Below are 12939 nucleotides of genomic sequence, written 5' to 3'. Positions count from 1 at the left end.
GAAGAAACCTCAGAGACCATGCATTCTAATCCCTTAGTTTTACATGGGGAAATTGAGGTCCAGAGACATAAAAGTCATACAGGCAGAATTGATTTCAATCACGTAAATAACCATTTTCCCACTATAGATATTACCACTTTTTAAAATTCAACTTTATTTTGGTTCCTCATAAATTTCTTTTGATTTTGGGTTCCTTATCACCTTAAGATTTAGTTATGTTTTTCCTTTCTCCCCTTTCCTCCTGGCCCAATTAAAAATAAGGGCCAACTAGAGTCAATATAGTATCCTTCCTCGCAGTAAATGCCCATTAAAAGGATTACCGGAAAGGACCGGGAAGAAAGTAAGATTCCTTGTCCAACCACAAGCCAGCTTCAGGTACAACACAAACCCCTCCAGGGAGTCAGGCCACGGATGGCGGAGCGTGGGTGGGCGCGGCGCGCGTCCGTCCCACTGATGAGGGAACATGAAGAGGGCAGAAGTGGAAGGGGACGGGATCCCGTGCTTTTTTGAGAACTCGGGGGCCATCTCGCCCTCCCCCGATCCCTAGGAGCCAGCACACACAGACTGCCATTTCATCTTTTCACTTTATTCATTTTGGGGTGAGAAGGGGTGGGCGGGGTGAGAATGGAGGCTTCAGCTCTACAATTTCCATCCCAGGGATGGCTGGGGACCGGACATCAGGTACTGAGACAGTCAGCCGAGTCCAAAGACAGGAAAACATCCGCCTTGCATTGAAAAGTCCCGAGCCCGTCGGGGAGCAGCTCGCAGCTCTGCAGATTCGGAGCGATGTCCTTCACGCACACCGCCTAGACAGGGAGGGGCCCCGGCCCCGGTAAGGGAGCGCGCTGCCGAGCGGCACTCTGGCGGGCAGCCCCAGCCTCCCTCAGGGACTCTCCCAGACCGCGGCCGTCCCGTCACCCGCCACTCTCCCACAGCCCTCTGAACCCTCTCGGGCCACTTCGCTTTGTCCCGTTACGAGACCCCTCGTCACCCCCATACTCACGAGGCTCCGGAGGCTGGTTCGAGGCTCGGGAAAGGCGCCGTTCCCCATGTCCCCACCGTCCTGCACCGGGTCAGAGCGGCGGGCGTAAGGGGAGCGGCGGATGCCGGACAGCAGTCCCGACGCTCGGCCCACGGAGTAGTAGCTGGGTCCGGCCGACTGCTTGTACCAGGCGTGAGCGGGGGGCACAAGCAGGAGGCCGAGCGCCAGGACGGCCGCCACCAGCTTCCCGGGGGCAGGCATTGGAGAGCGCAGAGGACACTCACAGAAGACGAACAAGCGGTGGTACCCCTCCGACTGCCAGGAGCTCTGAGCTCGAAGGAGTCCGACTGCTCCTTATATAGGCAGCAGGGAAGGGCATATTGCGCGGAGAGCGGAGGTGGAGGCGAGCCTGGGGGGCTCAGCGCCCTCCCTCCTGGTGCAGCACCCCAAACCCGAGAAAAAGCAGGAGGCGAACGTAGCAAAGTAAGGAGGGGAGAAGTGCGGGGGCGGAGCCCGCTCGGAAGCTGCTCCAAAGCCCCGACTGCACCACCTCCACTTTGCAGGGCGTCCACAGAATCTGTGAGAAATTTTTTGCTCTCCTTCAGAGATGGAAATCTATGGGCCGGGGCAGAGGGGGAGCAGCCTAGATAAAGAATTGAGTTTTCTACACGTGGTCAGACTTAGGAGCCCAGGCTGTGATAGGCTGGATGCTCTTAGAACCTATTGCCATCCCAATCTTCCCAAATATAGAAATCCAGCCCTTTCTCACAGACCCCTTTTACACAATTCAAGGGATCAAAGACCAATTGTTTTTAAAAAGTGCACACACCACTTTAAATGGAAAATGTGGACGATTCTCAATGGACCTCAAGTATTTGGAGTTTGTCTTAATTTAGTTAATCTTAGAAACCCCAAGTTCAGAATGGGGAAAAGCCAAATGATATCAAGCATAGTTTGTTAGGAGTCAGAGCAATGGTGACAAATTCTGATATGCAGTATGAGAAAGTGGGAAGGTAGGACTGCTGAGATAACCACAGAAAGAAACATATTTGAAGGAAGCTAAAATTGGAGGGGGAAGAGGAGGAAAGACCTACTTCCTCAACTATCTTTACCCCAAATCCATGCCCCTTCCAGGATTATAAGGCTGATAAAAATAGGGTTATCTTCAATACTATCTCAAGTATTTATAAGATGCACACTGTATGCAAAAAATTACTTTTAAGTGCCCAGGAAATACAGAGTTTGAAAGGCCCTGCCCTCAAGATGCTTAGTTTTTATTCGACAAGTTATAGTTTTTGTAGCTTCCCTGGGAAAAGAATACATCTGGCTTATGGCATGCCAAGACTCTAGAAACAGCTTCAGGCATTACTGGCACCAGCTTGTAAAAGTTATCTGAACCATGAAGGACACAGTACGCATAGAAAACAAGCTATCTATCTGTATATTGAAACACACACACACACACACACACACACACACACACACACACACACACACCCTGGGGTTAAGTGACTTGCCCAGGATCACACAGCTGGGAAGTGTTAAGTGTCTGAGAACAAATTTGAACTCGGGTCCTCCTGAATTCAGGGCTGGTGCTCTATCCACTGCGCCACCTAGCTGCACCTGTATATTGAAATTAAATTAGATGATCTCTAGGCTGCCTTTTTTCCATCTCTTAACATTCTATGATTCTATGTCACAGGATTTGAAAATGATTATAAATAAAAAAAAATGACAATGAAACACCTGTCAAGTTGGGTGTGCTGGTGTCCTGTAACTAGGAAGAATGAGGCTGGCCAAGCTCCTGAACATGGGAATTGTGAGCTGCAATTTTGTTCTACATCAAGTACAGCTTTAACACGGGGAGACCCTCACCCCTACCTCCAGTGGAGAAGGGGTGAGAGTGAAGATCAAGGATAGTCTAAGGTTGTCTAAGAAGGTTCAAATTGACCTAGAACAGAAATGGAGAAGATCCAAGCTCCTATGCTGACCAGAATGGGACTGGACCCATGACTTAAATTCTTGAGCAGGATAAGGAAATTCAGGATAGGGACACTCAGTCTTAAAAAAAAAAAAAAAACCCAAAACGCCCACACTCCACATGGCTGATCATAATAGCAGTGTCCAATAGTAGTGACCACTCATTCTCATTCACAGCCAATTTGTTGATTTTAATTAGCTGTAATATTTGTTACAAGGGAGGGCTTTAATGGCTCAGTGCCATTAAGGAGTTACAATGATATGAACAAGAGGGAGAGGGGATGAACGACCAGCTTCAATGGTCAGTATGATTTCAGATCATATACTTTCAAATGGAAGAGACTTTAGAATCCACTTAACCCAAGTCCCACATTTTACACATGAGAAAAATGAGATACAAAGACATTAAGTGACCTGTGTCTAGAGTCATCAAAGAAAATGTTTGAGGTAGACTTTCCCGACCCCTAAGTCTAAAGTCCTCTCCGCTATATACCATACTGCCTTTCAAAAATGAAAACAACTTGAGAGGCTAAGGATGGAACCTGAAGCTTCATACTTGCAAAGCACACCTTCTACAATAAATTACCTCTCCTAATTTTTCTTGTTCTGTTTACTAGGGGTTTCATGGAACCCTTTGAAGGCATAAAGTCTACTCCATTTGTATTTGATTTCTCTCCCCAAAATATCTCATCCTACAGTATTCACTATATCCTCCCACAATCCTTTTACCACTCAATCAACAAGAACTTCTCTCAAGTCTGGCTACTATCTTCCCTTGGACTGTTAAATATGCTCATAGCATGTTTAAATAGTTAAACTATTTGAGAATGCTATGTTTGTAGAAACAGCTGCTCTCTTGTCCTAATGTGATCTACTTAGTCTTCTTGTGCTTTTCCTAGTGTGTCTTCTTACCTGTTTAATTTACATCAGATAGCCCTAAAGCAGTATTGTCTCTTCTCATTTTTTTATAGGAGGGCCTCACTGGTGTTTCACAGAAATGTTTATTCATGAGTATTTTCATATCAAGACACATCAGAGGCTTATAAACCTATCAAGTAAATAACTGGGAGGCCCAGGGGGCCTTTAGCAAGATTCAGATAGTTTAATGAATTTTAGTTTTCAAGATGAAAAGTTTCAACATTGCCAATGGAAAAAAACAAAATCAAGTCCAGTCCTCTTCCCAACTCTCAGAATCAGAGAAGCCTAATCCTTTGAACAACTACAGCTTCTATCCACTAAAACAGAGTTAAAACACAGGAGAAGAAAGGTGACTTCATGTATCCAGTCTGTTTCTCATGCCCTTCCTACTATGTGGGTGGTTTCAAAGTTCCTGTTCAAAGCATCAAAAGCTTAGAAGAATGTAAAAATGACCCCTTTTTGTGGCTTGGGATCTATAAGCCCAAGGTAACAGAGTTCTTCACCACATGACACGAAGAAAAGACAGATGTCACAGAAGATGTCACTCTTTGAACTTCCATTCCTGTCGACACATGGGACAATGCTGCTGTACTTGCTGAGAATTAAGCCACTTGAGAATGCAGTGCATGTGGAAACAGTGTGAACACTGTCCCCACACAAGGGGGCAGTCATCCCCAGGCACCTTACCTGCAGTTAAAAAAAATATATATTATTTAGGTTGGAAAAACCAAGTTGACATCTAAAGTTATAATTTACTGACTACATTAAATCAAATGCTTTATTCTTTTACTTTTAATTCAAATATTTATTCAGTATCTACTATGTGTAAAACATGCATATTTTAAACTGAGTAGTTACCATTATAAACTGGGCCTTTTTGGGAGAAATTCCATATACTCTAAAATGGGCAATTAGGAATGAGAAATTTTGCCTCTGCTTTAAATACAGAGTTCTGACATTCTTCCACCTAGAAACTGGGGAAAATCTTTTAGATCTCTTTTTTGGGGGATATAATGAATATTGATGCAAAAATCTTAAACAAAAATGTTAGCAAAAAGATTACAAAAAATCATCCTCAGGACCAAGTAGGATTTATATCAGGAATGTACGCCTAGTTCAATATTAGAAAAACTATTAGCATAATTGACGCAGAAAAGGCATTTGATAAAATCCAACATCCATTCCTATTAAAAACACTTGAGAGTGTAGGAATAAATGGACTTTTCCTTAAAATAGTCAGTAGCATCTATTTAAAACCATCAGTAAGCATATGTAATGGGGATAAACTGGAACCATTCCCAATAAGATTAAGAGTGAAACAAGGTTGCCTACTTTCACCATTACTATTCAATATTATATTAGAAATACTAGCTTCGGCAATAAGAGTTGAGAAAGAGATTAAAGAAATTAGAGTAGGTAACGAAGAAACCAAATGATCACTCTTTGCAGATGACATGATGAGATACTTAGAGAACCCCAGAGATTCTACTAAAAAGCTATTAGATATAATCCACAACAGCCCTCTTTGTAGTGGCCAGAAACTAGAAACAGAGTAGATGCTCATCAATTGGAGAATGGCTGAATAAATTGTGGTATATGAATATTATGGAATATTATTGTTCTGTAAAAAATGACCAGCAGATGAATACAGAGAGGCTTGGAGAGACTTACATGAACTGATGCTGAGTGAAATGAGCAGTACTAGGAGATCATTATACACTTCAACAATGATACTGTATGAGGGGATGTATTCTGATGGAAGTGGATATCTTCAACATAGAGAAAAGCTAATCCAATTCTAATTGATCAATGTTGGACAGAATCAGCTACACCCAGAGAAGGAACACTGGGAAATGAGTGTAAACTGTTAGCATTTTTTGTTTTTCTCCCCAGGTTATTTTTACCTTCCGAATCCAATTCTTGCTTTGCAACAACAACAACAAAATTCGGTTCTGCACATATATATATTGTACCTAGGATATACTATAACATATTTAATTTGTATGGGAATGCCTGCCATCTAGGGGAGGGGGTGGAGGGAAGGAGGGGAAGAAAAATTCAGAACAGAAGGGAGTACAAGGAATAATGTTGTAAAAAATTACTTATGCATATGTACTGTCAAAAAAGTTATAATTATAAAATTAATTTTTAAAAAATTGACCAGCAAGATGATTTCAGAAAGGCCTGGAGAGACTTACATGAACTGATGCTAAGTGAAATGAGCAGAACCAGGAGATCATTACACTTCAACAATAATACCATATAATGATCAATTCTGATGGACATGGCCCTCTTCAAAAATGAGATGAACCAAATCAGTTCCATTTGTTCAATGGAACCAGCTACACCTAGTGAAAGAACTCTGTGTGTGAAATGAGTGTGAACTACAACATAGCATTTCCACTCCCTCTGTTTTTGACCGCTTGCATTTTTAATTTCCTTCTCAGGTTATTTTTACCTTATTTCTAAGTCCAATTTTTCTTGTGCAGCAAAATAACTGCATATATGTATACATATATTGTATTGAACATACTTTATTTTGACCTGTCATCTAGGGGAGGGGGGTGGGAAGAAAAGAGGGGAAAAGTTGGAATACAAGATTTTGCAAGGGTCAATGCTGAAAAATTACCCATGCATATATCTTGTAAATAAAAAGCTATAATAAACAAATAAATGTTTAAGAAAAAATCTATCACTCATCTTCATGCCTTTTTCTCATTATTTTTTGTTATAAAGGGACTCACTAAGCTAGAGTGATACTTAGCCCTGAGCCCAATAATGAATCATAAGTCCAGAGTAAAAGAAGAATCTGTTTAGTACGATTCTTGCAAAAATGCACATCTCCTACAATGAGAGAAGCCCACCAATACAGAAGCAAGAGAAAGCTTTATACTAGTAGTCCCAGTGCAGTCTCTCCCTCCAAGCTCTTAATTACCCACTCAACCTCTTTCATGTTGATATGTTCCCCCCTCTCTGGTCATTTATCCCATGTTCAAAAAATGGCTATGATCTCTACCTCAGGTATATCATATGCAATGAGCCCATTAAGCAAGGGCAATTTAGTTAGGCTAGTTTTTTCTTCTGAAAGCTGATTGGTTGGTAGTACTTATTATACCACCCTGAAATTGCAACATCTTATGAAAAATCTAACTTTTAGCATTTCTCACATTTTCCATGTGTGAAATATATTCTCTCACTTACAGAAGACTTAGCTCAAGTGCTACCATTTTCATGAAGCCTTTTCTGATCCTCTAGCTTCCAAAATTGCCTCATGTATATTCTTTACATTCTTATGTACGTTTTCTCCACTTAAAAGATATAAGCAAGTAATACTTGTACTTGCTTGCCCTTAGCATGCTGCCTGACTAAATATTTGCTGATTTGATTTTTTTTGTTTGTTACAAGGGAAACCTCACTGGGGAGGCACGTGAAACTGATTGCAAATAAAAATAAAAAGCATAAAAAAACTTTTAAAAGATACTGCCTCTAGAGTCAGTGGATTCCTTGTAAAGTAAAAGTCTTCCAACAGAAACTGGCTGACAAGTCAACATTGGGAATGTTGAAGAAGGGTTGGAAATCCCTTCCAACTGAATTTCTGTGAATCCCTAAGAAATATCTCTGGTCTGGGTTCTGGTTTCTTGTTTCTCCTGACATTGCCACTACTCTATGCAGGCATTTATTAGCAGTAGCTTGGTGCTGGATTTCACTCTCAGGTTTTTCCTCCCTCAACTCCATCCTCCATTCAGACACTAGTGATTTTTTCTTTAAAGCACAGGTCTGTCATTCCTCTCCTCAATATAATTCCAATGGCTCGCTATCATTTCCAATATCAAATATAAAATCTTCTATTTGGCTTTCAAAGTCCTTCATAACTTAGCACACATTCTAACCTTCCTTGGAATTTCTCAAACAAGGCATTTAATTCCTTGGTTCCAGGTATCTTCTCTGTCTCCCATGCCAACAATGCTCTCTTTCCTCATCTCCAATTCCTGGACTCCCTGGCTTCCTTCAAGTCCCAGCTAAAATCCCATCTTCTGTAGGAAGCTTTTTCCAGTCCTTAATTCTAGTGTCTAGGTTTTGTTAGTGAATTCCTATTTTTCTACTAAGTACCTTATTTATACATCGTTATTTGCTTATTGTCTCCCATTAGATTGTAGCTACTAAAGCACAAGGATTGTCTTTTCCCTTTCTTTGTATCCTTAGGTCACTGTACCATCTTTGACACATGAGAAGGACTAAATATATGCCTGACTTAAGACAAAAATGTATAGGGCCTCATGGGTACAGATTATTGTTTTAAGTTTTATATGTCACATGGAACCAAAAATTCCATTGGTACTTCATGAATAATATTATAATAGTCTCAAATAGAGCCATCTTTAGGGAAAATCAAACTGAAGAACAAGGAAATATTTTTTATCAAATCTATGAAGGACTGTCCATTGGTAACTCAAAGGTTTTTTCTTGTCCTAGGTGCCAGTAAGAACATCTTGGATCTTACTATATAGAATACAAAAGAATCTGATAAGATGAAGATTACTTCAGGTTAAGTTTTATTCACAGGTATACAATACCTCTTTTCTGTGATATCCCCACACATTGCCCACTACGGTACACAAGGCATACATAAATGATGATGATGACTGAGTGCTATCTACCTCTTGATAACTGGAGTTCTCTCATTTTCTTTCTTTCTTTTTTTTTTTTTTTAAATTAATTTTATAATAAGGTCTCATTTCCAAAATATATAGAGAACTGACCCTGATTTATAGGAAACCAAACCACTCTCCAATTGATAAATGGTCAAGGGATATGAACAGACAATTCTCAGATGATGAAATTGAAACTATTTCCACTCATATGAAAGAGTGTTCCAAATCACTACTGATCAGAGAAATGCAAATTAAGACAACTCTGAGATACCACTACACACCTGTCAGATTGGCTAAAATGACAGGAACAAATAATGATGAATGTTGGAGGGGATGTGGGAAAACTGGGACACTGATACATTGTTGGTGGAGTTGTGAAAGAATCCAGCCATTCTGGAGAGCAATTTGGAACTATGCCCAAAAAGTTGTCAAACTGTGCATACCCTTTGACCCAACATTGCTGTTATTGGGATTATATCCCAAAGAAATACTAAAGAGTGGAAAGGGAACTGTATGTGCCAAAATGTTTGTGGCAGCTCTTTTTGTTGTAGCTAGAAACTGGAAGTTGAATGGATGTCCATCAATTGGAGAATGGTTGGGTAAATTGTGGTATATGAAGGTTATGGAATATTATTGCTCTGTAAGAAATGACCAGCAGGAGCAATACAGAGAGGCTTGGAGAGACATCAACTGTTGCTGAGTGAAATGAGCAGAACCAGAAGATCACTATACACTTCAACAACAATACTGTATGAGGATGTATTCTGATGGAAGTGGAAATCTTCAACATAAAGAAGATCCAACTCACTTTCAGTTGATCAATGATGGACAGAAATAACTACACCCAGAGAAGGAACACTGGGAAGCGAATGTAAATTGTTAGCACTACTGTCTATCTACCCAGGTTACTTATACCTTCGGAAGCTAATACTTAATGTGCAACAAGAAAATGGTATTTACACACATATATTGTATCTAGGTTATATTGTAACACATGTAAAATGTATGGGATTACCTGCCATTGGGGGGAGGGAGTGGAGGGAGGGAGGGGATAATTTGGAAAAATGAATAAAAAAAAAATAAAAATAATAAAAATAAAATAAAATAAATTAATTTTATAATTATAAAAAATTTTTGACAGTAAATATGCATCAGTAATTTTTAAAAAATAACATTATCCCTTGTATTCATTTTTCCAAATTTTCCCCTCCCTCCCTCTACTCCCTCCTAGATGACAGGCAATCCCATACATTTTACATGTGTTACAGTATATCCTAGATACAATATATGTGTGTAAATCCAATTTTCTTGTTGCATGTTAAGTATTGGATTTCGAAGGTATGAGTAACCTGGGTAGATAGACAGTAGTGCTAACAGTTTACATTCAATTCCCAGTGTTCCTTCTCTGGGTGTAGTTGTTTCTGTCCATTAACTGGAAGTGAGTCCATCAACTAGAAGTGAGTTGGAGCTTCTTTATGTTGAAGATATCCACTTCCATCAGAATATATCTTCATACAGCATTGTTGTTGAAGTGTATAGTGAAATTAATGGAACAGCTAGGAAAAATTATGGTTTCTTATGACACAAAGTGAAATAGAACTAGAAAATTTTACAGAACTACCACTCCAATTCTTAGCACAATGCCAAGAACATTGTGGATACTTAAATGCTCACTGAAAACTGACTACATTAATTGTTCAAGGCAGTTTTTAAAGTCCAGATGGATGAACAAGTGAATGCTACCAAACATTTAAAAAAAACAAGTAATTCCAATGTTAAATAAATTATTGGAATAATAGCAAAGGAGTCATACCAAATTCTTTCTATGAAATATATGTGATCCTGATAACTAAACCAGGAAAAGCAAAAGAGAATTATAGAGCACTTTAATTATAGAGCATATTAATGAATATGGATGCAAAAATCTTAAATACAATACTAGCCTCTCCTAGCCAGGAGAGGAGACTACAACATATTACAAATATAACTATGAACAGAAGGGATTTTTGCCAGGAATATAAGGATGGTTTAACAAAAGTTAAACTATTAATATAATTGATGTGATTATCAATAACAAAAGTAACAAAGATCATATATCAACAGATGCAGAAATAGCTTTTGATAAAACTATAACACTCATTCCTATTAAAAACACTTGAAAGCATTAAGTATAAAAGTATTTTTCCTTAAAATGATAAGAAGCATCAATAGAAGCATTCTCTATAGGTCAGAGTCACTTTCTTTTCCCACCAAAGCTTTGGAGAGAGTTGAGATGATTTGGCAGAGTAAAAGAAAGCTCTAGAAATTGGCACAGGCAACCATACCAGGGATCATATTCTAACACTGTATGTCAAGGGTACTTGCAAAAATAATAGAAGAGAAGGGCTTTCTCCTAGGGACCAGAGCAAGATCTATTCTAAAACGTGAAAAGAAACAGGGCAAAAATGAGGAAACTAAGTAGCACATTTTCTGAACGAGAGACAGATCACATCACTGCAAGCAGCTGCCAAATGGATTGAGCAAGCAAAAGCCTCAAATATAGACAAACTCATGTATACAAATAACCAACTCATCACCAAAGGTATGGATGTCTAGATTACCAATTGGAAAGAAAATCTCTGGAAAACAAATAAAAATAGAGATGCTGTCCACAGAGACCAATTTATTAAGCTAGATAATTTGACTTGGGAAATGAATGTTGAAGAAAAGTATGTACTTGGTTGGTCATTCAAAAGTTGAAGGCTATATAGAAGCTGAAAGATTGGCCAGAGAAGAAACTAAAAAGTGAGAAGACTCATTCAATACTTAACAGATGTTGAAACTTAGTTTAAAATGTAACTCTTTATTCCTGAAATATATTCTCCAAATCATTTTCTCTTTACTTCTCTCCCCCTCCCCCACTTTGTGATGGACTTGTATTGCTTTCTCGGTTTTTCTATGTGCTATTTTAATTTTTCTTTAATAATACAAACAAAAAAATTCACACCATAAATAATTGTTGACATTGTTCATATGTACATAAGAAAAAGGCAGATCTCTTCATCTGTAAAATATGATTAAACTCTGACTTGTTGCAACTCTTGCCCTAGACCATCTAGAAATCAATCCAGATTATTTGTTCACATGACTTGGTTTATGGGAGTAACCATCTTTTCCTTCAGGTAAAAGGAACTGACCTAAACTCTTAAGGGCCAGAACTCTTCTTAAAACAAGGATTCTTACAAGATGTTAAGTCAGTGGAATTAATAAGACAATGGTTATCTAATTTAGCACAGTGCTTAATAGTTCTAAGTTCAGTATGATTGATTTAATCTTACAACAAATAATGGCTTCCTCTCAATATAATAATTGGTTTATACTCAGTGTAGAGTATATAAACTGGGACAAACTCAGCCAGGGTCAGAGCCAGATTCATTTACTTCATTTGACACCACCGTGGTGGTGGTTGGCCTGTCCTCCTGCTTCCTCCACTGAGACCAAGGACCATCTGAAGGACAGGCTCCAGAAAGCTAGCCAAAGTCCCAGGCAAGGAAACTAGACTTTGAAGAAATAATAATAAAGAATTTGGACTTTATCCCTGGCTATTCTCGTGGTGATTACTCTATTGAAATGAAGGCTGCTTCAAGACCTCCATAAAACCAACAAGAACACTACACCAAACCTTATCAATTACCCTTACACTGCTTCCTAAGGCTTTCTTGGCTTTTTCATTTGCCCTAGTTTAAATACCCGATAGTTTCAAATGACCTACTGACAATCTAAAAATGCCTTCCTGAGTTATGTAATCTGTCTTTCTGGCACATTCTTATGACAGCACTTAGAACTTGAATTTGTGACCAAAGAACTAGGGATCATTACTGAACACAAAATAGATCATTTTAAATAGATTAAGTTAAAAAGTGTTTGTACAAATAAAACTAATGAAGACAAGATTAGAAGGGAAGTAGCAATAAATTGGGAAACTATTTTTTACATTTAAGGGTTCTGATAAAGACTTCATTTCTTTTTTGCTGAGGCAATTAAGGTTAAGTGACTTGCCCAGAGTCACACAGCTAGGAAGTATTAAGTATCTGAGGCCAGATTTGAACTTAGGTCCTCCTTACTTCAGGGCCGGTGCTCCATCTACTGGTACCAACTAGCTGCCCCAAAGGTCTCATTTCTTTATCTTTTTCTTTTTTTTAAATAGTTTTTATTTACCAGATATGCGCATGGGTAATTTCACAACATTGACAATTGCCAAACCTTTTGTTCTAATTTTCCCCCTCTTTCCCCCCCACCCAGATGGCAGATTGACCAATACATGTTCAATATATTAAAGTATAAATTAAATACAATATAGGTATACATGTCCAAACAATTGTTTTGCTGTACAAAAAGAATCGGACTTTGAAATAGTGTACAATTAGC

General features: G+C 39.0%; 2 protein-coding genes across 2 annotated transcripts in view; both read right to left on the bottom strand.

The window, feature by feature from the left end:
• Positions 1-565: 565 nt before the first annotated feature.
• Positions 566-2472, bottom strand: NPB (neuropeptide B). The gene is made up of 2 exons (XM_074260447.1): positions 1004-2472; positions 566-806 (listed from the first exon to the last, which is right to left on the bottom strand). The coding sequence occupies exons 1-2, from the start codon at positions 1241-1243 to the stop codon at positions 678-680; spliced, it is 369 nt and encodes a 122-aa protein (XP_074116548.1). The 5' UTR covers positions 1244-2472; the 3' UTR covers positions 566-677.
• Positions 2473-3132: 660 nt separating this feature from the next.
• Positions 3133-12939, bottom strand: part of ANAPC11 (anaphase promoting complex subunit 11) — a 29407-nt gene continuing 19600 nt past the window's right edge. The window contains exon 3 of the mRNA XM_074260450.1: positions 3133-4567. Coding sequence (XP_074116551.1) covers positions 4422-4567 — 146 coding nt within the window. The 3' untranslated portion in view covers positions 3133-4421. The remainder of the gene's footprint in view (positions 4568-12939) is intronic.

The sequence above is a fragment of the Sminthopsis crassicaudata genome, chromosome 4 (genome assembly GCF_048593235.1).
Source record: "Sminthopsis crassicaudata isolate SCR6 chromosome 4, ASM4859323v1, whole genome shotgun sequence".
Classification (NCBI taxonomy): domain Eukaryota; kingdom Metazoa; phylum Chordata; class Mammalia; order Dasyuromorphia; family Dasyuridae; genus Sminthopsis; species Sminthopsis crassicaudata.
This window is presented reverse-complemented; position numbering and strand designations above follow the sequence as displayed.

Excerpts from the sequence above, each read along its gene's own strand:
- NPB (XM_074260447.1), bottom strand. The coding sequence starts at position 1,243 with ATGCCTGCCCCCGGGAAGCTGGTGGCGGCCGTCCTGGCGCTCGGCCTC. Across the intron at positions 807-1,003 it reads GAACCAGCCTCCGGAGCCTC|GCGGTGTGCGTGAAGGACAT; the intron begins GTGAGTATGGGG and ends CTCCCTGTCTAG.